General features: G+C 42.4%; 1 protein-coding gene across 1 annotated transcript in view; it reads right to left on the bottom strand.

The window, feature by feature from the left end:
* The window catches only part of FBXL7 (F-box and leucine rich repeat protein 7), a 369,360-nt gene extending 354,230 nt beyond the window's left edge, over positions 1-15,130 (bottom strand). The window contains exon 1 of the mRNA XM_004761209.2: positions 14,793-15,130. Coding sequence (XP_004761266.1) covers positions 14,793-14,829 — 37 coding nt within the window. The 5' untranslated portion in view covers positions 14,830-15,130. The remainder of the gene's footprint in view (positions 1-14,792) is intronic.
* Positions 15,131-23,797: the final 8,667 nt, after the last annotated feature.

Below are 23,797 nucleotides of genomic sequence, written 5' to 3'. Positions count from 1 at the left end.
AAGCAAATTAAATTAATAATAAGTTTTCTTAAAAGGAGAGGCAGACAGAGAGAAAAACGGCACCTTTATTTCTGGGAACTCTAGTTCAGAGGTTGTGGTTTTAGGTCTATAGCCAGGCGGCTAATAACGTTGAACCTAAGTGCTGGCAAGCATGAGACCAAAGCCGGTCTACTCGTGGAATTCTGTTCAAAGAGCTTCCCCCAGAGAAGCTGCCCCCCCCCCAAGGGCAGCTCCTTCTTCTTAAGAGGAAAACAGGATGGAGCTCAGAAGCTGACTTCACTTCTCCCAAATTTACCAACCGGGTAAATTCTCCAAGCCAGAAGTTATATTAATGACACCCTCTTCACAAGGAAATAACACAAGTAGTGGAGAAGAGTAATCCATAGGTTTTTTTTCAGCGATTTCTATAAATCTGTCCAAGGCTGCCATCGCTAAACATTTACCACTGGCTTCCTCCTGCTAGCCACCTTCGTCAGGCTTTCACGGCCATATAAACCTGCCTACCTGTCCAGGTGTGAGGCTCAACTCAGATCACATTCTCCTCGCCTGTAGCTCATCCACTGGTTCCTGCCTCTTTGTCTGACTTTCTGTTGTTCTACATACCTCCCTCTTAGCCAAACCTGGCAAGCCGTTCCTCATCTTTCTAGACTCCATTCAAGGTCCCCTCAGATGAGAAGTGGATAGTTCCCGCTGAGGGTCACCACGGACTGGTTTGTGTCTTCCATCCCATGCTTTAGCTTGGCCATGCCTGGCTCCTCCAGCACTTTGTTATATGCAATTCACTACACTGTAGACCCCTTAGGTGAAGATCAAGTTCTTATACTTTTTAATCTCCCATTACCTAGTACAGGTCCAGCGATATCTACAAATACTTCTTGAATTTGAGAGATGAGAGCAGCTAAATGCAAAGTAGGACATTAAAAAAATCCATACAAACAAAATGTCACAGTGGTTCAGAGGGAAGAAAGAGTAAATCCAGTTGGGAACACCTGACCTGTTTCCTTGCAGCAAGGGGTTAAATTTTATAACCAAAGATGTGTCAGAGAAAATTTCATTGATGGACAGTCACTAGGGAAGAGCGGTCCCAGAAGAAAAGGACCAGCATGACAAAAGACACAAATCTTGGAAAACAAAGTCTGAGGTATGAATTACACATAGACGAGAAAGCCTGAGAGAAAGCAGAACATACATAAGGCCTTGAACACCAAATAAAATAAAATTTGACATAATTTACAGACAATAGGAGTCAAAGAATAATTTCAGGTAGAGTGGCTGGTGAATTATGCCAAGGAAAGTATATAAAATCTGAATCCTTATAGTAGCAATAATAATAAACTAATAATTTGCTTTTCAATTACTTCCAAATTTCTCAGGATCATAGTGACTCTGAGCTCATAATAGTTTGATAATCTCCACGGAACATTATTTGAGCATAATAAAATGACTAATAAACTATTTAGGGTGATCATGAGACTACATATTAATTTGTAGTCATTTTTCATTTTGCTTATGACTGTTGCAACCCACGGCTGCATGTTTCATCTGTCTAATGAATGTGTACTTGCCACTGGTCTATCATGTAATAAGTCTTGCCAATTTCCCAATTCTCTTAATAGCCAGTTAACACGAAATGCTGATTTCAGGCAAAAACAACTGTGACCATCTGTTTCTACCACACTATTTCTTCTTCTTCTTCACTACTCTACTACCAAACGCGGTGAGCTTCAGCCATCACTCCTCAAAGAATAGTGGACGATCAGCAAAATAAGGCCACAAAGGAATTATTGAGATGTCTGACTTCAGGGCCAGAGCTGAACACATGGATCAGACAGATGAATGGTCTCTAGACCCATCTGCAACCCATTCGGAGTTACAACAGCAGAACGACTCAGAACAAGTTCCAAAATGGCTCTTCAAAAATAGCACCAACACAACCAGAGAGGTGTATAAGCTTGTTTGTTCTCTTCTGCCAACTGGCTATGTTCTATTGGTGAAGTCACTTTAGGGTATGCGGTTTGCTTTCCTAATCTATACAGTGAAAGGATGAGACTGGTCCCCAGGCAGAAAACTGGTGCAGGTCTCTTAGCTTTCGGCTGAAGGCTCCCCTAGAAGGACCGCCGGGATTCCCAGGCAGCTGGTTCTCCCGGCAGTGCCATCCTGCCCTTGACGACTGCCAGAATAGAATCCCATTCCAACTGCTCCATTTTTCTTATGCTGAGCCCCCTGGCAAACAGTCTCTGTGATGAGTTTAGGGGCAGTTTCTCGGGAATTACCCTCGGGATCACGCTTGGGAAAGGCAAAGGAGAACGCAGATTGGACGGACAGATGTTGGTCTGTGATGCAGCTACACCAGTCTCGGTCAAGTCCAGGGACCTCGGACCCCGGAGGGCCTTCCTGAGTTGTCCCAGATGGCATCCCTGCCTCGGTTAGTCATGCAATGAGGACTGCTCCTTTGCCTTAGGTGAGAATAATTTCTAGAGAGGCCCTGGGCTATGAGTCATCTGTGCCAAGGACCTGTGAGCTGAAGGTCTGAGAGGGTCCTCCTTGAAGAGGCCACAGGACAGGAAGGTCAAGCAGAAAGGACATCCACCTCGAATTGCCTTAAGGCCAGAAGAACAGGGTGTGGAGCACGATGAGGAGGGAAGAAAGGGATTAAAAGGAAACAGCTTGGACTAAGAAAATCAATGTCAGGGTCCTAAAACCTTGCTATCTGCATGACTTTGGCAAAGCGGTTTCATGTCTTCGTGCCGCTATCTCTTTGTAAGGATCACGACGGTCACTGCCACCGCTATAGTAGCCACGACCGTATTCCATACTTCATTCTTGGTCAACATCCAAAGCCCTTTGGTGACCTTACAAACATCCCTCAGGAAAAAAGAACCCACCCAAACCAAAAATCTCCAGTAGCTGAAATTCATCTTCCGTAACTGCGCAGAGATGATCGGTAGCAGCGGCAAACTGAAATCTACACACCACAGTGGACACACAGCAATCCCAAGATCAAATGAGATTTGCAGGCAACAGCCTGGGGATTCCAGCATTAGACTGAATACAATTACTCAGTTAGCTGTATCTTTATTACCCACGCTCCCCCTTGTGAGGCAATTTTCCTTATTGCAAGTAAAGCAACCCCAACCCAAGCATTTAAAAATGATCCTTTTCCTGTTTTTATTAGCCTGTATCAAAGAAATGACTATTTGAAGCACAACCAAGGGGAGGGAATTGGCTTTTTATTGCTTAGTTCATGTTGTTACGGCTTTAGAAGTGGAGAAAGACTCCCCAAGGAGACACTGTATCTCAAAACAAGCTCACAGGATAATCAACAGGAGAGGTCTTTCAAGAGAGATGGAAGATAGAGAAAATAATTAAAATATAATTAAATAAGCAGAGTGGATATAAAATAGAATGTGGAGAGTAAGATGTTCAGGATAGAAATGTCATGTCTTGAAAGTCACTTTCATACTAGGCTACACAATATACACTGTCCAAATGGGGCAACACAAATCCTTCCAACCAACGGAGTAGCTATTGATCTTGAAAATAAAAAATAAAATTAAAAAAAAAAGACAAAAATGAGGATATGAATGTTGCCTATGAAGGTTATATGTTGGACTGTTTGCTTCCTCTTTGGCTTGATTCTTCTGGTGACCTTTTGTTGGAAGCCACTCCTCTAACACATCCAAATAGTAAAGAAACAAATTTAATTTTAATTATGTTTGTTAAATTCCTTACAGGATATGTATTTCTTTCCACTTAGAGAAAAAAACGGGTGTGAAGAGGAATAGATCTGGCTAAATTTATAGAAAAGAATTATTTAAATATGGATTCAAGTACATGTACATATCCATACATCACACACACCTCAGTAATTTTTTTTTTCTCAAATTGATTATTATTTTACTTCTGATTTTACTTCATGGGGGATGCCAGAAGCAGAAGCTCTAGAAACTATTCCAATCACAACAGATACACATAATGAATTTTACATTTTGTATAATAAAGGAGAAAAAGAGACACAAAATAGAGACACATCTACTCAGCATGAAGTAGATCAATGTAAGATTTTTTAAAGAGTCACAGCCCTATGAGCGCTTAATCCAGAGAACCCAGAGCCAAAGGAATGGTTTATTAGTTGAAAGGTCAAATTTTAAAAATGCTTTCTAGGTTAATAATTTGCTTCAATTGTCATGTAAAATCAATTTCCAATCAGATTAAGCAAATACTATCAAACAACATACTCTTCATAAATACTGAAATATACTGAAGAAAAATATACTCCTCAGTACTGTTCAACTCAATACTAATCATTGAAAAATAGTGAAGACGATGATACTGTAAGACAGTGAGCTTGAAAAGTCTTCAACAATTATCTTCAACAACACTAAAAAATACCCATCTCATCACTCCTTAAATACACAAGTTCAACTACTTTCATCCATAAGAAGATGGAACTCCATTGTCAAAAATAAAGGGCCAAGTTCGACTATCCTCAGAAGAAAGCACGTGTCTGGAAAAACTTTTTTTTTTTTTTTTTAAGAGTTAAAATGTCTAAGAAATATTTGCTGAAAATGTGATAGAGTTTTCATAAGCTTTTCTTACTTAGATCCCTCAAAGACCATGGCTAAAGATTCATGCTCGTTTCATTATTTAACAAGAAAATGTATTGAAAATCTACTGTATGAGCAGGTTACAGTCACATCAGGGTAAGCCCATGCAGGGTGAACAATGAAAACATACAAAAGAACAGGAACTAGGAAAAAACTGCGATTCAACTAGAAGACAGTGATCAGAAAGTAAAGCAATTAAAAACTAAATGAACAAGGTGAATTTCTATCACAATGATGGAACCTCCTTGAGTCACTATTCGCTCCTCCTAAAAGACCTGCCCCAGGCCCTCAGCACATCCAAAGGCCTCTGGGAAATATGGTTATTTGACAGCAAAGAACAAAGAAGATGGAAGGGAATCAGGAAACCCCAGTTTCCGAGGTGATTCTCTGATCTCCCAGGCAGCGATACAACTTTCTCCAAAGCATCCCCTGCAGAGGTTTTCGGAGGAAGTAAATGCCCCTCAAAGCCCCAGCTGAGTTTTATCAACTAGCAAGTGCTCTCTAACCGATACTGTCATCTCATCACGAACATGTATCCAATAGCTCACTCTGCATTCTCATTATGATCGTCTTGTCACCAGGAGGCTGTACCCGCAGTCACCGTGGCTGGAGAGGACCACTAGGGAGCTAGGCTTCTCTGCTGCCAAAGGGATTAAAGGATGATGCTTACAGATCCCCGTTTTCATCCTGGGGTGCAAGCAATTTAAAATAGTATCAAGAACGTCTATGATAACCCTCCAGCATGATTCTATTGCTTCCGGTAGCACTTAAGAGAGAGTGACTGTATCATGAAAAGTGTACTAAATTTAGAATCAAGGTGCCCGCGGCTGATCTTCATTGTAAAATCAAGGCAACTCACTCTGCCAAGGCCTCCGTCTCCTCACCTATAAACGGGGGATAATGGCAGACACCTCTCCCATAGTCCCCGTGATGATAAATAAGATTAATGTCTGAAATGCTTCATAGCTTCCAAAGCAATTTCACAGATATACTTATGGAGAAGTCTCCCAGAAACTGGCAAAAGAGAAGGGCAAATTCTCCAATACTTATTGGAGTAATTCCCTGTATGAACAGCAGTTTCAAATCCATGGTTTTGAAAGCAGAGGAAATATAAGCTATAGTGCATAAACTACTGAGGAGGAAAGAACATGTGGGTGCCTGTCCTAGTCCTGCTTTCGTGTGTGCGCAGGGGTGAGGCGATCCCAGGACAAAGACAAAAGAAAAGGACTCAGGGCTCTGGAGAATCTGGAGGAGAGCATTTTGGTTCTACTTTATGCTCCGCAGACTCTAAACAGTATGCTAATTAGTTCACATGCCCACGTTATTAGAGACCCTAGTTTGCCCCCTAGTTAGCCGGCCAGGTTGTCAGCGGTTGTCAGCAGACTGCCGCCTCGTGAGCTGGGAATCTGGCCGCAGGGGAGCCAGGTAAAAGGAGTTGAGAGTTTCCTTCAAAAACATCTTTCATTGTCCATCTCCTAGTCTGTCCAACTGTCACTGTCTGTTTTTAGGGGATGCTTCCTGGCCACTGCAATTCTCTAAGGTACACAAAGAAACCAAGACTGGAAAACTTTTGGCTGCACCTGGGAAGTCCAGGGAGGAAGAGTTCATGGGCATGCTGGAAGGGCACGGACTCCAGGGCCACCAAGAGACTGAAGGCATCACTGGGCCACTCACCAGCTGTGAGCCCTGGGCTTTCCTGTTCACAGCTGTAAAATGGGCTCATCATCACCCACCTGTCTGGCTGCCATGAGCTACAAGAACGAGTATGTGTAAAGTGCTCAGAGGGGGGAGGCGCACCTAGTGAGTGCTCAACAATTATTATTTATTAGATGACCAAAAATACAATAAACTTAGCAGTACTCATATCTATGAGTAATCATTATTGTTCCACGAACCAAAACATTTTTAAGAAAACAGAGTTGAATGGACCATTGGTCCTGTTCTTTACATTAGGAGGCAATCAGTGCCCTAAATCCCATTCTCTCTGAATTTGTTGTTTTCCCTCTCCTTGTACTTGGGTTCCTTTCTCTCCTTCATGCTCAGTCTCCCACCTGCTCCTCCTTCCTGGGCTCTGAGCTACTTCTGACTGTTGGAACGTGTCAGACCTGGCCTTCCTCTTGGACTTAACTTAGATGCTAACACGATTTGACCCAAGTAATCAACTGGGCCAGCAGGTTCCACGGCACATAGAAGTAGCCTTTTCCTGACTTCTTCACCTTGCCAAGAAGTAGGTTACTTGTAGCCAGAAGGTCAATCCACAAGGACAAGAAAAATTCCTAAAATTTTTCTCTAGAAATTTTGATTCACTTTCCATGGGTACATCTGCTTGAAAAATGCTGCAAAGGAATTTACCGCAGAAAGGGTAGCAAACAAAAAATGTTTTAATAACATTTCTACACATTGCTCAAGGCTTCTAACGTTACAATTATGAGTTCATGCAGTGTTAACAACTGTTTTTCATTTTGTTACTGGTTTCAAATTTAAATAGGAATTGATAGAATGAGCACATCTAATGCACGGCCTAATAGAGATTTACGGCTCCAGAAACAGTCTACAGTTCTTCAACCATGGAACGGGGAAACTGTTGACCATGTGTTTATGTTTCATTACCGAGGAAAATGCAGAGATGGTTAACGATTATTTATGTCAGAAGTTTTACAGTTGCCTGTCTTTGGGCTACGAGCTAGCACATTTTAAGAGCTTCTATCCCAAGGTTTCCATTCTCCTCTCTGCTGCGGTGAGCACACCGGGGAGGGACCCAGGCTGGGCAGACACTCCTGCCCTTCCTCTGAATCATGCCGAGGTCCTCACTCACAGAACCCACAGGAATCGCTCGCTTCCCAGGAGATAAACCACATGGGAAACAGAACCTGAGGATTTTCGGGAACGCCTAGGGAAAGTCTCTTAACAAAACATTTAGCTTCTCCCAAGGATCTAAGCTACTGCTCATCCAACACACCTGTTTGTTGCTGTTGTTTTCAAAACATCTTTTAGATGTTTTGGGAAGCACAGATGCTGTTCAGAGCTGTCATTATTTAGAGAGTAACTCTATTCTTGGTCACACTTCCCCTCACCACTTACATCCACACTGGAGAACTAGGGTCTTCCTGTGAATTGGGACTTCTCCTCACCCTGTTCTAGAAGGATCTGTCTCCCTGCCTCGCTTCTCAGTTACTGAACTTCCTTAGGGCAAATCTATTCTATCTGGAGATTTAACGCAAAGAGTAAGTGGGAGAAGAGATCTGAATTTCTTTAACTAGAACCAAACAACTAAACAAACAAAAACAGCTACATTCTAGAAAAGTTCAGCTGATAGAGACTCCAACACTGGACAGAAGACCTGCTGTTCACTCTCACTCGCAGTAAACATGGTGTGGAACAAAAGTGTATCAGAGCTCTCTTTGTGTGGTTCTAGTCAATTTGCAGATTCTGATCAAATACCACTAACCAATAATACCAGTTAAAAGTTTTGTATTCAAGGTTAAAACACCTACTCAAGGCATTCAGCATCAACACAATTAAGGGGCTCGCTTCAAGTTCAGCAGATCTGCATGTTTCAGGGTCATAATAAAAGTGACAGTAGATGCTAGAGTCAGTGGCCTTCACGACACTGGAAATAAGGACAAGCATTTATCGAACCCAATTTTCGGTGCTGGCGTTTATGTTCACAGAGGGCAGGAAAATAAACAAAATCAATAGATCTTCCTCTTTTTTTAAAAGATTTATTTATCTGAGAGAGAGCAGGAGCAGGAGGAACAAAAGGGAGAGGCAGAGAGAGAGAGAGAGAGAGAGAACCTCAAGCAGACTCACTGCTGAGCATGAAGCTCAAGACTAGGCTGGATCCCAGGACCCCGAGATCATGACCTGAGCTGAAATCAAGAATCAGACCCTTAACTGACTGAGCCTCCCAGACGTCCCAGACTTTTCCAGTTAATACCTAAATAAATCAAATAGACAAAAGTACATACATACAACAGACAGATACCAAGGGAGAAAAAGAGAATTAATTCCCCCAGGCAAGGTGGGGGAATATCTTTTAACACTGAAAATGACAGAGCATATTGGTGGGGGAGGGGAGGAGTGGGAGTGCAACGTAGTAAAATGAGTTAGGTGTGGAACCAAATAATAACCCTTCATCAAAGATAACTTCACATGACAGAATTTAAAAAAAAAAAAAATTTATTTTTTTATTAACATAGAATGTATTATTAGCCCCAGGGGTACAGGTCTGTGAATCGCCAGGTTTACACATGTCACAGCACTCACCAGAGCACGTACCCTCCCCAACGTCCATAACCCAACCACCCCCCTCCACCCCCAGCAACCCTGTTTGTTTTGTGAGATTAAGAGTCTCCTATGGTTTGTCTTCCTCCCAATCCCATCTTGTGAAAGAATATTTGCTAGGGAGCTTGGTGTAGGGTCCTAAACTATACCCCTTACTCAGTGCAGAAATCTCCAGCATACCATCATTTACTGTGATCACATCCTTCCCATATCTGAGGACTCATAGGCTCACTGGAAAGCCTATCCCAGATGTGGTCAGAACCCTCAATGAGGGTCTTCCTCAGATGCAGCCAAATCAACTGTCTAGTAACTTACACACATTGGTCTCTGCTTAGCACTTTGCAATTTAATTTTCACCACGGCAGAGCTTCAAATACTATTTTTAATAGATTAAGTCTCTCAACTTCATTTATCCCCTTCTTCATTATTCAGGGAACATAATCATTCTAGATTTTATTCAAGATTATGTCATATATTCTAATACATCCCTAACACCACCTTAAAATGCATGATATCTAGAATGTCCCACCAGTTAAACAGCCAAGAGAAGTTTATCTAGGCAGCTTCTAGATAAAGTCTAAGGGCTAAATTATTATTAACTACTCAAAATCAACCCAGAATTCATTTTAGTGTGACTTGATCCCAAGGGAAAAGAAAAGTTCCCTCTCTTTGCTTTCCCATTTTAAACATGCAAAAGATACCCCAAATCTCTAAGAATATCTTCTTATTGTCAGAAGAAAGATGGTCTCATTAGCTGCATTAATGTTTCGATTTGAACAAATAGTGCAATCAGTATGTTTACCTTCTGATTTTCATCAAAATGAAATTATTAGCTGGAGGCAAAAAATGAAGACCTACTTCTATCTTAGAACTATGGAGATCTTTGGAGCGATGTCTGCATACCCAGTGAGGCAGGCAATATTCCATGGTCACAGCAAGAGGAGAAGGTCCTAGGCTTCCTCCACCCACCCAAAAGCAATCACAAAATATCTGATATAATTAGATAAAAGACATTCACAAAGACTCTAGGCAAAAAAGAAAAAAAATAATAAAACAAAACATGTGCGGTGACCAAAACGGACTCTGTTCCACAGTGGCTATGGTTAGAAGACTAGTGATGGGACACTCGCATGAAATAAGGACTTAGGCTCCCCAGCGGAGAGTAGTTCACTTGGTATAACATAGCGGTTCCAAATGACAGGCGACATGCTACCTCATCCTCAAGGATCAGTCTTCCACTTCCTTTAAGTCCTGCTCTAAATGCCAGGTTTTCAACAGGGCCAATGGAAATATTCTAACTAAAATTGCAGCAGCCTGTTCTTCCCAATTCCCAATCATCTGATGATTTTTTTTTTTTATTCAGACATTAGCCCCTTAGAATGTATCACATGGTTTATTGAATTACTGTGTGTGTTTTTGCACATTTGTTAATTGTACCACTTTCCCTCCATCCCAACACACACACACACACACACACACACACGCACATGCAGAAAAGATTGACAAGCAACAGGATCTTAATCTGTCCACTGATGCATCCCCACTGTCCAGAAGAGTTCCTGACACAGAGTAACAAATAAGAAGTCAGTGTACATTAGTTGAAGAAGTAAATACTCTGGGCTTAGACACACTTGGCCCTGAGTCCCAATTCCACCTGTCCTAGCTGTAGGACCAGGAGAAAGGCTCATTCCCCCCGCAGCTGTGTTTCCCTACTGGTAAAAGGAGGATCTCAGGAGGGCCTGCCTTTAGAACTGTCGTGAGGATAGCATGAGTCAGTGTATGTCAATGGCTTAGAATAATGCTTGGACACAGTAAGCTTTTGATAAACATTAGCCGCCATTATTATTATTATTCCAAGATATGTTTCCCAAGGTGGTGACGGAGGAGTGATGATTTAGTGTTCTGGCAACTGGCTCTCCTCGCATCCGACAGCACAGATCTGACATGGTGAGGGGCCCCGGGCAGTTAACAGAGCAGCAGAACCACCAAGGGTCAAACCCCATCACTATGGCCTCATCAGCTCCAATCCAACAACACCCAGGAATTTGCAAAGGAGTTGTTAACTGTGTATTACTGCCCGCCCCCCCACTCCTGCTGGAGTAGAGTAAACATAACAATGTAACCACTGAGTAAGTGAGGGGGAGGCTCAGACACCTTAAAAGGCAGGGAAAGCAGCCTGCCTCTTCCTACTTGAATCAGATTTTTTTATTTGGCTTAACTGGAGTCAAAGCTAATGGTTATAATGGCTTTGCTGCACTCCCCAACTCGTTCTCCAGGTTTCTACATACAGGCTGAAAGTTATACCTGATGGAAGATAAAGAGAAAAACATAGACCTCCTATAAAGGGATTTACCAGAACGTACTAATCATTTAGATACTCATTTATGTTTCTAGAAATCTAAAGATTGGGAATGCTATAGTAACTTTTTCCTGGGGCAAAATCCAAGCATGTGTAGGGGCTCAGACTACAAATTAAACCACTAACCTGAATAGTCACTAAGTATTTGGGAAAACAAAACACTTTGGAAACACCCATTATTTACCCATACCTAGAATTTAAGGGGAAAAAAAGCAGGGATTTCAAGACTGGTTCAATTAGGAGAGGAATGGGGAGAAAGTGAGGAGGAGAGAGAGGAGGGAAAAGGACACGACAAATGGGGGAGGGGCTCTTATGGATTTCGTGGCAATAACAGTCTTAACTTCCCTATTTATTGTAACGGACCTTCCAAGGCTCCGCTCTGTTAAGTGGTCCATTAAGGCCTTAGAAGAGCTAAATAAAATGAATGTCTGTGTGCTCAAGAATGAGCTCTTGCTAGAGAATGTCAATAAAGAATTCCTCTCTTCTCTCTAGAGCAGAAAGACTTCAGGGGCTTCTTGATTTCAGGAGAATTGAGCAAGGTCACAGTAGCTAAATCAAAGCTGGACTCAAAACTTACAGACATCCAAATTAATGGTCTCTACTCAACACAAGAACGTCCCCAAATTTCTAGGAAGAACCTAAGATTCTGCATTGTTAACAAGCTCCAAGGCGACGCCGATGTTGCTGGTCCTTCGGCTACACAGAATAGGAATCCTCTGCCCTTGCTGTACCTGCCATGGGAAGCCTCAGGAAGAGTTTTTGTTGTTTTAATGAAAAAGGAGTTTTCAAGGAGCAAGAGAAGGTAAAATTCCATATGAAATACTCAAGTTTTAAACATTCCTCTAGTTCGACACCATTTGTAAAATTAAGGTGGTTTGCCTTTACACAGTGGAGTCAACTCTAAAATATACTTAAAGATCAGACCGTCAAAGTCTACACAAACCCCTAGCTTTTAGAGTTGAGTGGCCTCTCAGTGCATTCGGTGGATATGCATCTACTAATATTATCCTTCTTTTAGTACAACTGAGGTATGGTTGAAAATAAATCTTTGAAATAAATCTTAATTTCAAACCATGCCTAAATTGTACTAAATCTAAAACGGTCTTCTTCTCAGTCTTCTTAATAGAGATACTATGTCGAAGGGTTGATTTCACATTCTTTGAAATATGACATTTTAGATAAGAAAGATAGCATGGACACATTGAATTCCAACAGGATTACCTGCATATATTTGACTATCCAGTAACACTCTGTAAGGAAGCTGACCCTTGAGCAAACTTCGTTTGAACTGTGTAGGTTCACTTACATGCAAGTTTTTAAATAAATACAATATAGAATTGTAAGCGTATTTTCCTTAGGATTTTAATAACATTTTCTTTTCTCTAGCTTACTTTATTGCAAGTACAGCATAGGACACATACAAAATACACCTGAATCAACTGTGCTATCGGTAAGGCTTCTGGCCAATGGTTGGGGGGCATCAAAAGTTACACTAAGTTTCAACTGCACAGGAGCAATGAAACACCACACTGTTCAAAGGTCAACTGTAAATATGTTATGACCCTATTTATAGAAGGCCAATGTAACTAGAGTAGGGGGGAGGGAGAAAAGTTTTTTTTTTTTTTTAAAGTTCATGTCACTTCTACTTCTGTATTTTTTCCTTGCTGATCACAGAGGACTCTCCAAGCATTTGATGAGAGTTGAACGCTAAGCACAATGTTTCCCTCCAGCCGAACCTCAGTTACCACCCAAAGCTTCCTATTGGTTCCCTTGAATCAGCTGAGCCCAAGAGGTTTTCCCTATAAAAAGTTCCACAGTGTATCTAAATCTGATCCCAGTAAAATTTCACTTCAGCTGAAGTGAAAATGCAGAGGTAGCATTTACGGATAACAGCTGGAGATCATTAGTTCTCTGTCTCTCTTTTTCTCTCCCAAGGGTTGAAAACTCTGCTGTTCAGACAGGAAGTCGTCATACACCACACACTGTACAATACCAGAACGCTGGGATAGAAGAACAAGTTGCAGAAGATTAGGAGGAGTGTTGGAGGGGTTTTATTCAGGAACGCAGAGCCCTGACTCCATTTACCTCTTGGGGCCTCCCTGCCCCCCACCCTGACCGTATTCAAGTATCACAATATATGCATACCTACAACTGACAGACACACATTTGACTCCCTGCAAGCTTTTTAATATTCAGAGTAAAAGGCTTAATCTTTCAGTTTTCCACAAATTTTTAAAACATTGAGAAGTTCTGGGGAGTGTCCAAGATTCCGCAATAATCTTTGTGGGCATATTTCCACATGCCCTATCTAAAAAGACAACCATTTAACTTTTTTTTAACAATGAAATTGTTAAAAAAAAAAAAAAAAAGAACTCTCCTATGAAACTGCCCAGAATAAGGAGTATATATGGAATTCAAAACATAGTGATCTGGAAAGAAACGATTTAAACCAAAGGTTCTTGGGGATATGGTTTCCTAGGGTCGGCTGCTGTGATCTCATCAAGCTGCTGAGAACGAACACACACACAAACGCAGGGAGAGAGACATCCAAGTTCGGTGGCCACACCTCAAAGTTCTGAACAGGACGACAGGAGTTTCCCTAAGGCCACACGCTGAATAGCCATTCTGCATTCCTACCAGTCTGCAGGCGCTGGACCCCGTTTGTAACCGCCTGTCCCCTGGGGGCGGGCTTATAAAAGCAACCCGGTCTCTTCCACTCCCCTCCAGTCAAGTTCACGAAAGACAAACCTTCCTAACTTTTGAACCGCGGAAAGAGCCCTTGCAGGACGCAAATCCGGGGCAGGCTGCTAATCAGCTGGGTTACAATACTACGGTTTTATGCAAAGAGGAGGAGGAGCGAAGGAGAAGCCAACCCACACATCCATCATCCTTTTAGGAGTAGGTGGAGTTTAAAGTTCCCCCAACTTCCAAGTTCCCACTTGACAGGCAATATTTCTGTGCAATTTCCAGCCCCACGTAACAGATGGTCCTTTGCCCGTCTTGAGCCCCGAGAGAGTCCCAGACAAAGCCCTGGGCCACTCCTCGCCTCGCGAGGCTCTTAGGTGGTGTTTCACGAAGCTGTCAGCTCAGGGGCACTGAGCAGAGAATAGAAACTTAACTTCTTCTTCCAGAAGTCGTTCCTGCTACAGGAGAGTCCAGGGGACTGGAGCACAAAGGCCTGGGAAAGTTTTCGCAGCGTTATTTTTCAAAAACGTCTTCCGCCATCTGCCAAACCATCATCCTAAACCCCAGATGCTTAAGGAAGGAAAGTTGAGGCACATGTGCTCAGAAATACGGCAGAAATGCAACTTAGAGCCGTCCCAAGGACAACCTGGGAACTTGCTTAATGAGACCCCCACGGTGGGAAAGCATCCTCGGGGCGCCTCGACACTCAGTGCCACAGGGGAGGGTGACGGCCCGGACGCGGTGCCAAACGGGGGTGCGCCACGGTAGCCTGCGAGAACCTTCCTTCCCAGACGAGAGGGCGAGGGGGAGGGGAGGGGGGCGCGATCCGGGAGTCTGAGGACGGGCGGCCCACTCACCCTCACTGCCGTACTGTTTGCCATTGTTCGCGCCCATCCTGCCGCCGTCATGCCCGCCGTCTCCCCGGACACTCCATAGCTGGGGCGCACCGCCTGCGCGCTCCACCAGAGGAAAGCCCGCCCGACGGGACCGTTAGCTGCGCATACCCCACGCTCCGGGGCCGGGCTCCGACCGGGGACGGCCCCTGCACTCCGCTGGGAGGGGGGCGCTCGGTCCCCGCCTGGCACCCCCGGGGGCTCCGGGTGGGGCCGGGGGCAGCCGCCGCTCTTAGAATCCGCGTTCGGGGCCGGCGGGCGCAGCGCGGCGCAGAGCCCGCGCCCCGGGGCCGCCCAGAGGCTCGCCGCGCCGCCGCCGCCGGGTCCCCATCCGCCCGCCCGGATCCCTCGGCGGTGGGGCTGAGCCGCGCGGGCGGCCGGGGCTCCCCCGCTCGGCCGCCTCCTCTCGGCGCCCCTGCGCGCCCGCGGCTTCCCCGGGGAGGGCGCGGCGGCCACTTGTTGCGGGTGCCCCGAGCGAGCAGAGACTCGCGGCCCGGCGCAGCTCGCCCGCGGGCCGGACTTTTGTTAGCGCCAGGCGCCTCCTCTCGCCGCCCAGCGTCAATCACAGCTGGAGCCCGGGGGGAGGAAGGCCGGCCCGGAGATGCGCGGCCTTTTAAAGGGGCAGCGCGCCTTTTCGGGGCTCCGGCTCCCGGCCCCCGCCGAGGCGCAGGCCCTCGCGCCCCCGCAGGACCGCTTCGAGCGAAGGAACGTGCTCCTGGCTCTGCTGGACTATTGTTCTTTTGCAGGCTTGGCCCCCAACGTGTCAGATGAGCTTCCCGGCGTCGTTTGCAGTCCCTTGGGTTTGCTTGCAAACACGGCCTCTTTTGAGTGTGGGGGCCTTTAAAGTAAGCAGGCATCGGAGCCTGATTCTAAGTCAGGTATGTATGCTGGCATTCTCCCGTGGTTCCCACTTTCGGGGACTGAGGCGGGGCAAGGAGGAGAGAGAGAGGGAAAACTTGAGGGGAACTTAGCAGGGAGTCACTGGAGAGCCAAAGACATTCCCCGCCCCGGTGCGGAAGGTTTCCTGGCTCAGAACTTTCAAGACCTTCAGAGCCAGGAAGTTTCTATGATTTTTTTTTTTTTTCCTCGTGGTTAGTGTTATCCTTTGTTTAATACATCACAACCCCTTTTGGAGATTTATATGGCACTTATAGAGCCTGAAAATGGCCCTTTGGTGTTCCCTCCTGTAAATAGAAAAAGGAAATTCTTCTTAATGTTTTATTCCCTTTCCATGGAAATACCTAGAATTTAATAACATTGCATATTTGTGAAGACCCCAGCCTTCACGACACAAATTTCTTTGTAGCGAGACAAACACAGCCCAGTTTCTCCTTGTAGGGTGTTAGATGTTTTAAATTAAGTTAAACTTACATTATGATACATATATGTATAATATATAATAAGCATCTGTAATAACTTCACGGAGATCCGGAATTTTTGTAATTACCTATTTTTTAAAAGGTTATCAACCACATGCAGAAATTGGGGTTCTAGTTGGGTAATTTCCTTATATTTGGAAAAAAATTCTTTCTTAAAAGATAAAGCATATTTCAAAATTCAAAAATCGAGGTTTATTGGTCAGAAGATACCATGTATTGACAAAAAATATCACAAATTCACTTATTTTCAAGGACAGGTTTAAGTAGTTTTGTGTTGTTCTGATAACATTTAAATTGCCCTAGTCCCAAGAGATTAAGGGCTGCATTTTAATTCATCTTTTTATATATAGAATCTAGCATACTGCCTGGCTGATAATATGTGCTTCCCATATAACCTTGAGTTAAATTAAAAACTTGTGGAGGTGCCTGGCTGGCTTAGTCTGTAGAGCATGTGACTCTTGATCTGTGGATTGTAAGTTTCAGCCCCTTGTTGTATATAGACATTACTTTTTTAAAAAACCTTTTAAAACAAAAAACAAAGAAACAAAAAATCCTTGCATCATGGGCCCTAAGTAAGAGATGGGTGTTAAAAATTTAGAAGAGTTAAATGCATTTTCAGAGACTCCACCTGAAAGCGCAAAGCCAATCTAGAAACAAGCCGGCATCTACATTATCTTCATCCAAAGCAGATTTCTGCTCACCTGGTCTTTGTGATTTTCTACCACCATTTAGGAACTACCCTGAGTCTGATCATTTTGGAGGCATAATTGAACATAAAACCACCAAAAAATAGTTGAACATTGGACAGTCATCTTGATATTTGCTGCAGAGCTGATAACTTGTTTTTTGTTTTTTTGTTTTTTTGTTTTTTTAATATGCTGTTGACTTCCTGATCCTCTCAGTCCCTCTTTTGAGGTCTGCAAGTCGGGAGGAGAAGAAACTGAGGTTCAAACAGTTTAAACACCTGGAGTCACCCAGGTTGTAAACGACAGGTGGATTCAGGTTCTTAGATCCTGTCCTCCTCATTGAGGAGGGCCATGGCATCTCTGGACCTGGCCATTGTTCATCTTGGAGTCACTGTCACCCCTTTTTAGTTGGCTTGCCTCCCAAGGTCTTTAATATCAGAATAAAGCTAACAGTGAAAAGTTATAATGACTAACAATATTCATCAACATTGAAATTAAAGTATCTACATATTGTCAAGGCTCATTGTCTACTAGAAAGAGGAACAGAGATGATCCTGTTTAAGAAGTTTCACTTTAAAACAAAATAGAGGGGGGATGGGGCGCCTGGGTGGCTCAGTGAGTTAAGCCACCGCCTTTGGCTCAGGTCATGATCTCAGGGTCCTGGGATCGAGTCCTGCATCGGGCTCTCTGATGGGCAGCCGGGAGTCTGCTTCCCTCTCTCTGTCTGCCTCTCTGCCTACTTGTGATCTCTGTCTGTCAAATAAATAAATAAAAACCTTTAAAAGAATTAAAAAAAATTTTTAAATGGGGGGGAACTACATGATTTTTAACATACTTCTGATTATAAAATAGAAATAAATGTTATCATAGTCACTGTAAAAGCTTGGGGTGAAACATGTTTAACAAAAAGAAGGAAAGGCACTGTTCCTGCTAAAAATAAAGCTATATTCACACGTATATATTTTATTTTTTTTAAATAAGATATTGTACAAATATATGATTTTAACCAAAATTACCAATCTTTTTACCCAGCTGCCAAACCTAACCCCCTAATTTTCAATACAGATTTGTATATTTATAAGGAAAAGGATGGTATGGTTTTCACCAGTGTGTTCCCAATATCTAGCACAATTCCTAACACAAAGTAATCACTCAGTAAAAACTTGCAGACTGAGTGAATGATGAACAAAGAGATAAAAAGCTTTGTATGTTACTCCGCTTTCTCTCTCTGCCTTTTTTTTTTTTTTAAGAGGCTGTAATCACTGAAAAGATAAAAAGCCAAGTAAGGATTCTAAGTTACCGCAAACCAATAAGAATATTTAAGCAACTGTTGTTTTTCTCCATCCAGTGTCTTCCAACCTTTTTCTGAAAGCACAGTTCCTGTCCTTTGGGAAACAGTTTTCACCTAAATTCCAACTGTGGGCTTCCAGTGGGAGCTTGTCAATTGTAGGAGTGAAACAATTGGCCAAGTGAAACCCCAGGGTCAGGCTGACCTAGTTACCCACCTGCCTTTGTCAGTAAGGGAATAAGCAAGTGCTCTCCTCCTCCTTGCTAGAGTAGTATCTGCAGGGGTCCTGCAGAAGAGTCAGGACTTTCAGCATCATCTAGAAGTCACAGGGCAACTCCCTAAACTCTTCCAAGCAGAGACCACTAGGGGAGCCAGAAATGTTCACAGCCCCCAGCAGTAAGGAGGGGCCCCTTGCATCCAGTGTCAACAGGGGTTGAGTGGGAAACCTAAACTTCTACTTCCACCTGGCAGTTACAAGGTGGCACAGTTAAAACAGAAGGTTTTAACTTTATATATTAACATTCTATATTAGCTTTATATTTTGACCCATCACCTCATAATATGATATGAAAATATCCAGGTTTCAGTGGAAAGTCATTTGTCATACCAAGAACCAGGAAAATGTCAAATGAAAAAAGGCAATCAACAGAAGCCAACACCGAGATGACAGATGTTAGAATTATCTGGCCAAAAATTTAAAGCAGTCACAGAAAAATTACTCAATGAACAATTACAAAAACACTTCTAATAAATGAAAAGAGCAGAAAGCCTCTGTAAAGGCATGGAAAATATGAAAAAGAACCAAATAGGAATTTCCGAACTGAAACAGGAAAGCTCAGTGGGTGCGCTGACCAGCAGAATGGAAGACACCAAGGAGGGAATCAGTGAATTGAAAGACGGTACAATAGGTATTAGCACATGTGAAGAACAAGGAGAAAATAGACTGAAAAAAATGATAGAGCCCACATGGATTCATGATAAAAGAGCTAACGTTTGTGTCATCAGCGCCTCAGAAGGAGACGTAAAGGAGGGAAGAGTTAAAATCTGCTTGAAGAAATAATGACTAAAAATTCCCAAATACTTGAAACGACTAAGTGACAGACATGGAAAGCATATTCATGGGTGAACAGATGAAGGTGGACTCCAAAAGGAAGTGGGTGTGGTTATGAAGGACTTTCCTGAACACAATGTTCTCTATCTTCGTTTTATCCATGTCAGTATCCTGGTTGTTACTATAGCTTGGTAAGATGTTGCCACTGGAGGAAGCCGCCTAAATGGATAAATGGGATCCATTTGTATTATCTCTTACAGGTACAAGAGAATACAATTATCTCAAAATAAAAAGTATAACTTAAAAAAAGAAGAAAAAGGGGCACCTGGGTGGCTCAGTGGGCTAAGCTGCTGCCTTCGGCTCAGGTCATGATCTCAGGGTCCTGGGATCAAGTCCCGCATCGGGCTCTCTGCTCAGCGGGGAGCCTGCTTCCTCCTCTCTCTCTCTCTCTGCCTGCCTCTCTGCCTACTTGTGATCTCTCTCTGTCAAATAAATGAATAAAATCTTTAAAAAAAAAAAAAAGAAGAAGAAGAAGAAGAACAAGAAGAAGAAGAAGCCCTTTTCTTGCCAACAGCTATTTCTACATATTCTTTCTATACTACCATTTACTATACCTCCCACATTCTCTTCATACACATATGTTCACCTGGGAGAGCAAAAGTCTTCTTGAGAGCTGATTCCTGGGTGTTACTCAGATTTACATCTGAGTCAACTCAGGATTGACTCAGGAGTGATTGAGGCCAAGAACCTGAAAATCATCCATACCCAAAACCTTGGACTTTGGTTAGTTAGAATTAACAGACTCTGTCAACGAATTAACGAATTGCTAATTTAAATTGCCCATTTACTTTGTCCAGTGTAAACTGGATAGCAGAAAGAAAAAAAAAATGTAAAAGTAGAAAAACCTATGTCTTCATTGATAGTCATGTCCTCATTTCTATTTTTCAGGAGCTAACTCAGTGACCTTTCGGCTACTCTAACAAGTGTATCCACACTCTGAGTAGTGGGAATGTGTTCTTTTCTTGTAGTATATTTTTAGAATATTGAATTCAAAAGAGAGCTGGATTTATAACACCTTAAGCCCCCATTTTCTCTGGGGTGGAGCCACAGAGGTTCAGGTTAATGCCCTGCCCTTGGCACTGGTGATGGACAGGCTGCCAAGCTGCATTAATGAAGCCCGAATGCCAGGAACCAATCAGAGCCCCTCTCTTCTTCAGCAGGCGGTGGGCTGTGAGGCGTGCAGAGGAGCACAGTTAACCCCATGCTTTCCTGGGAATGCTGTAGACAAAAGGAACTCTTCCATGAAGCCCATTTTGGGAAACTTTCAAAGCTGGACTCCATCGTTTAAGAAAAAATGATCATAAGAAATACTAATTTGTGAAAGGAAAAAAATGAAACAAACACAAGTTTATTCACATGTATATTGACTTTTTTTTCTTTTTGGCACACCAGGTTGCCTTCAAACATCAGAATCACCTGCTTATCTTTAGTTGTTTTCACATTTCAGAATACGCCTATGTTCGATTTGCCTATGCTGTTACTGCAGTTACATTGGAAGATGCCCACTGAGTTCTGGAGTAGCCCTGTGTTTAAGTGTATGTTATCTGAAACAGAAGATATTGCTTTTACACTGACATAGATTTGTTATCAAAATATTAAGTTGGACTCTTGGTAAGGCAAATATTCATATCAGATAGCAAGGGTATAAATCCTTATTATGCTCCCGCCCCGCCAACAGCATTTAGTATATTATTAATTAATCTATAAAATTAGAGGAGAAGAAAAACTACATGGGCCAAATTTATTTTATTATTGCCACAGTGCTGTTTTGAATTAAGTGTTTGTGTCTCACTTAATGCTCGCAACTTAATCAGGCAGTGCTTCTAGACTCTACTTTATGGGTGGGGATACTGAGGCTCAGAGAAAATGAGTAAATCCTACCATGAAGCACAGCAGGGTTGGAATCCATATCTACTTGAGGACCCTAGACTATGTCTCACCTCTTCTTCCCACCAATTTCATGCCATCACATGATACCCTAGTCTTGGTCAAAGCCCAGCTTTCAAACAGAGATAGTATGTGTTTAATATAATAAAGAGACCAACATCTTCTGACATCTGTAAAACTTAATTAGATTCCAAAACAAATAATCTTTATGCAGCATGAATCTTCATTGTAGCCCCAATGATGAATGGCTAGATAATTTAGAAATTTAATTTGTATATTTTAATAATTATAAAGTAAATGATAGCTTAATAGAATGGATACTTTCTACAGGACTCTTAAAACCATCTCCTTACAAAAGTTCCCTTTCCAGCCCTGAAAAACAAAATAGCCAGTTCTCTAATTAAAAATATTACAATATTCACACTGCCAGTTCATCCTTGATGCTACATTCAACAGGTAACTCCATATCCCTTTGTACTGGTCCTTTATCAGGTAATTAGCCCATATCAAGGGATAAAGCACCCAAGACCCCCCCAACAGCCCAATCTGGCATCACAAAGTTCATGTGTTTAGCTCAGAGTATTAGAGCATTAAAAGTCCTCGCATACCTAAGTATCTGGCTCCTTAGAACAGAACAAATTAGAAGCAAGATATTCTTAAGGAGTATTGCTCAATGTATTTAAGAAACTGCTAAGTTAAGGCTAGTTATAGTGAGGGCGATGGGAAAAATCTCTAGGGGGAAGATGGAAAAACTGAATTAAAATAAAACAAAACACAAATGAAAAATCTGGGGTGATGTAAGCATGGGGTATTGCCTTAGATAACATAACGTTAGCACCTGTAACAAATAAAAGTCTACATTTTAGTGACGCGGCTTAATACAATAGAAATTTATTTTTAGCTCATAAAATACTCTAAGTACATTAGTAGTACACTGGATATTATTCTTCACACGGCAGTTCAGGAATCTGGCTTCTTCCATCTTATAGCTCCACCAACCACACCATCCGCATGCAGCTGGCAGAAAGCACAAAGAGTAAGTGAGAAAACATATCACATAACATCTTCACACAACCTACTGATGAGAACAAGTTCAATGGCCACATCTGGGTACAAAGGAGTTTGGGAAATGTAACTGGTCTGATGTCCCTAGCAATGACCCCGCACTGGGGGAGAGAGCGCGCGAGAGAGAGCAGTAATATCAGTGACCATGTATGGAGCTTAAGTCATTGATAGCCCCTGAAAATGCTACTTCACTGTTTAACAATAAATACAAATAACTCTTATATTTCAAAGACTGTTGGCTGGCTCACACAATACACATTTTCCCTGGCCTTCTCCCTTGCCTTCCTCCTCTCTTGAGTTCAAAAGTTAAATACTTGTTTTCCCAGAATCCCCAGTAGTTAAGAATGGCCAGATGACAATATTCTGGCCAAGGAAATGTAGCAAAATTCACAAGGAGCACCTGGAAGAGATTGGGCTATTGAAATCAAACTCCGAGATAGCATGGCCATTATTTCCTCTCTCTTCTCCCCACGTTCAACTCCACTGTTTCTTGAAACTATAGTAGCTATCTCAGGAACTCAAGGGAAATACCGAGAGAATTACACTGATGGCCACCAAGAGTCCTGCAGACCTAAAAGCACTGGGACAACACCAGCAACTTCCTACCTCCAAACTCGCTATAACAGATGTGTAAAAACTGTCTTCAGGGCACTGTGATTTGGCTTTTCTGTGACTCAAAGCCAAATGCATACCTAAGGGATACATATTTTGTTCATTTAAGAAGAAAGAACAGATGATGTAACAATATTTCCATTCGTAATAGTTGAACTGTACTAAGATAGATCAATACTTAAATGTGAAATTTTAAATTATGTAGAAAATATACACCCACAGCAAATTTTCCACTGTACTGGCCTCTTAAAGTGTTATTCTATTCATTTCCCATCATATCTAATATACTATTGTATGTGTAAATAACACAAATTTACTCAACATGAACAAATAGTATTTTCATTGTCTTTATCAAGACTTAATCTGGGGGTGCCTGGGTGGCCCAGTGGGTTAAGCCTCTGCTTTCAGCTCAGGTCAGGATCTCAGGGTCCTGGGATTGAGCCCCGCATCGGGCTCTCTGCTCAGCAGGGAGCCTGCTTCCCCCTCTCTCTACTTGTCTCTCTACCTACTTGTGATCTCTCTCTCTCTCTCTGTCAAATAAATAAATAAATAAAATCTTATTAAAAAAAAAAAAGACTTAATTTGTATTTAAAGCCAAACTCTAACACCAGTAGAAAAGATGCAAAGTAACAATGGAATATTAGAGCACATTTTATCTCTCAACTACAGATAATATTAAACTTTCCTGAAACTCATTGTGACTTTCCTGAAAAGGAAGTTTAAAGAGAGCTTACAGTTTGTTTCAAGTAGATTCCTTCTCTGGCAATGGTAAATCAATTCCCTGATATAAGTAGTTTCTATGTATTTGTCACCTTTCTTGGCAAAACTCAAAGAGCTATCAGCATTAAGCCAACTAACCCCATTTCTGGCTGACATTGAGCACCTAGGGTGTGATGGGAAAAGACTTTATGAAGGACGTATAGGAGGTCATTTTGGTGGCA

This window comes from Mustela putorius, unplaced genomic scaffold (assembly GCF_011764305.1).
Source record: "Mustela putorius furo isolate JIRA1106 unplaced genomic scaffold, ASM1176430v1.1 tig00000589_pilon_pilon_pilon, whole genome shotgun sequence".
Lineage (NCBI taxonomy): Eukaryota > Metazoa > Chordata > Mammalia > Carnivora > Mustelidae > Mustela > Mustela putorius.
The sequence above is the reverse complement of the archived record's forward strand: the minus strand, read 5'-3'. Positions and strand labels throughout refer to the sequence as shown.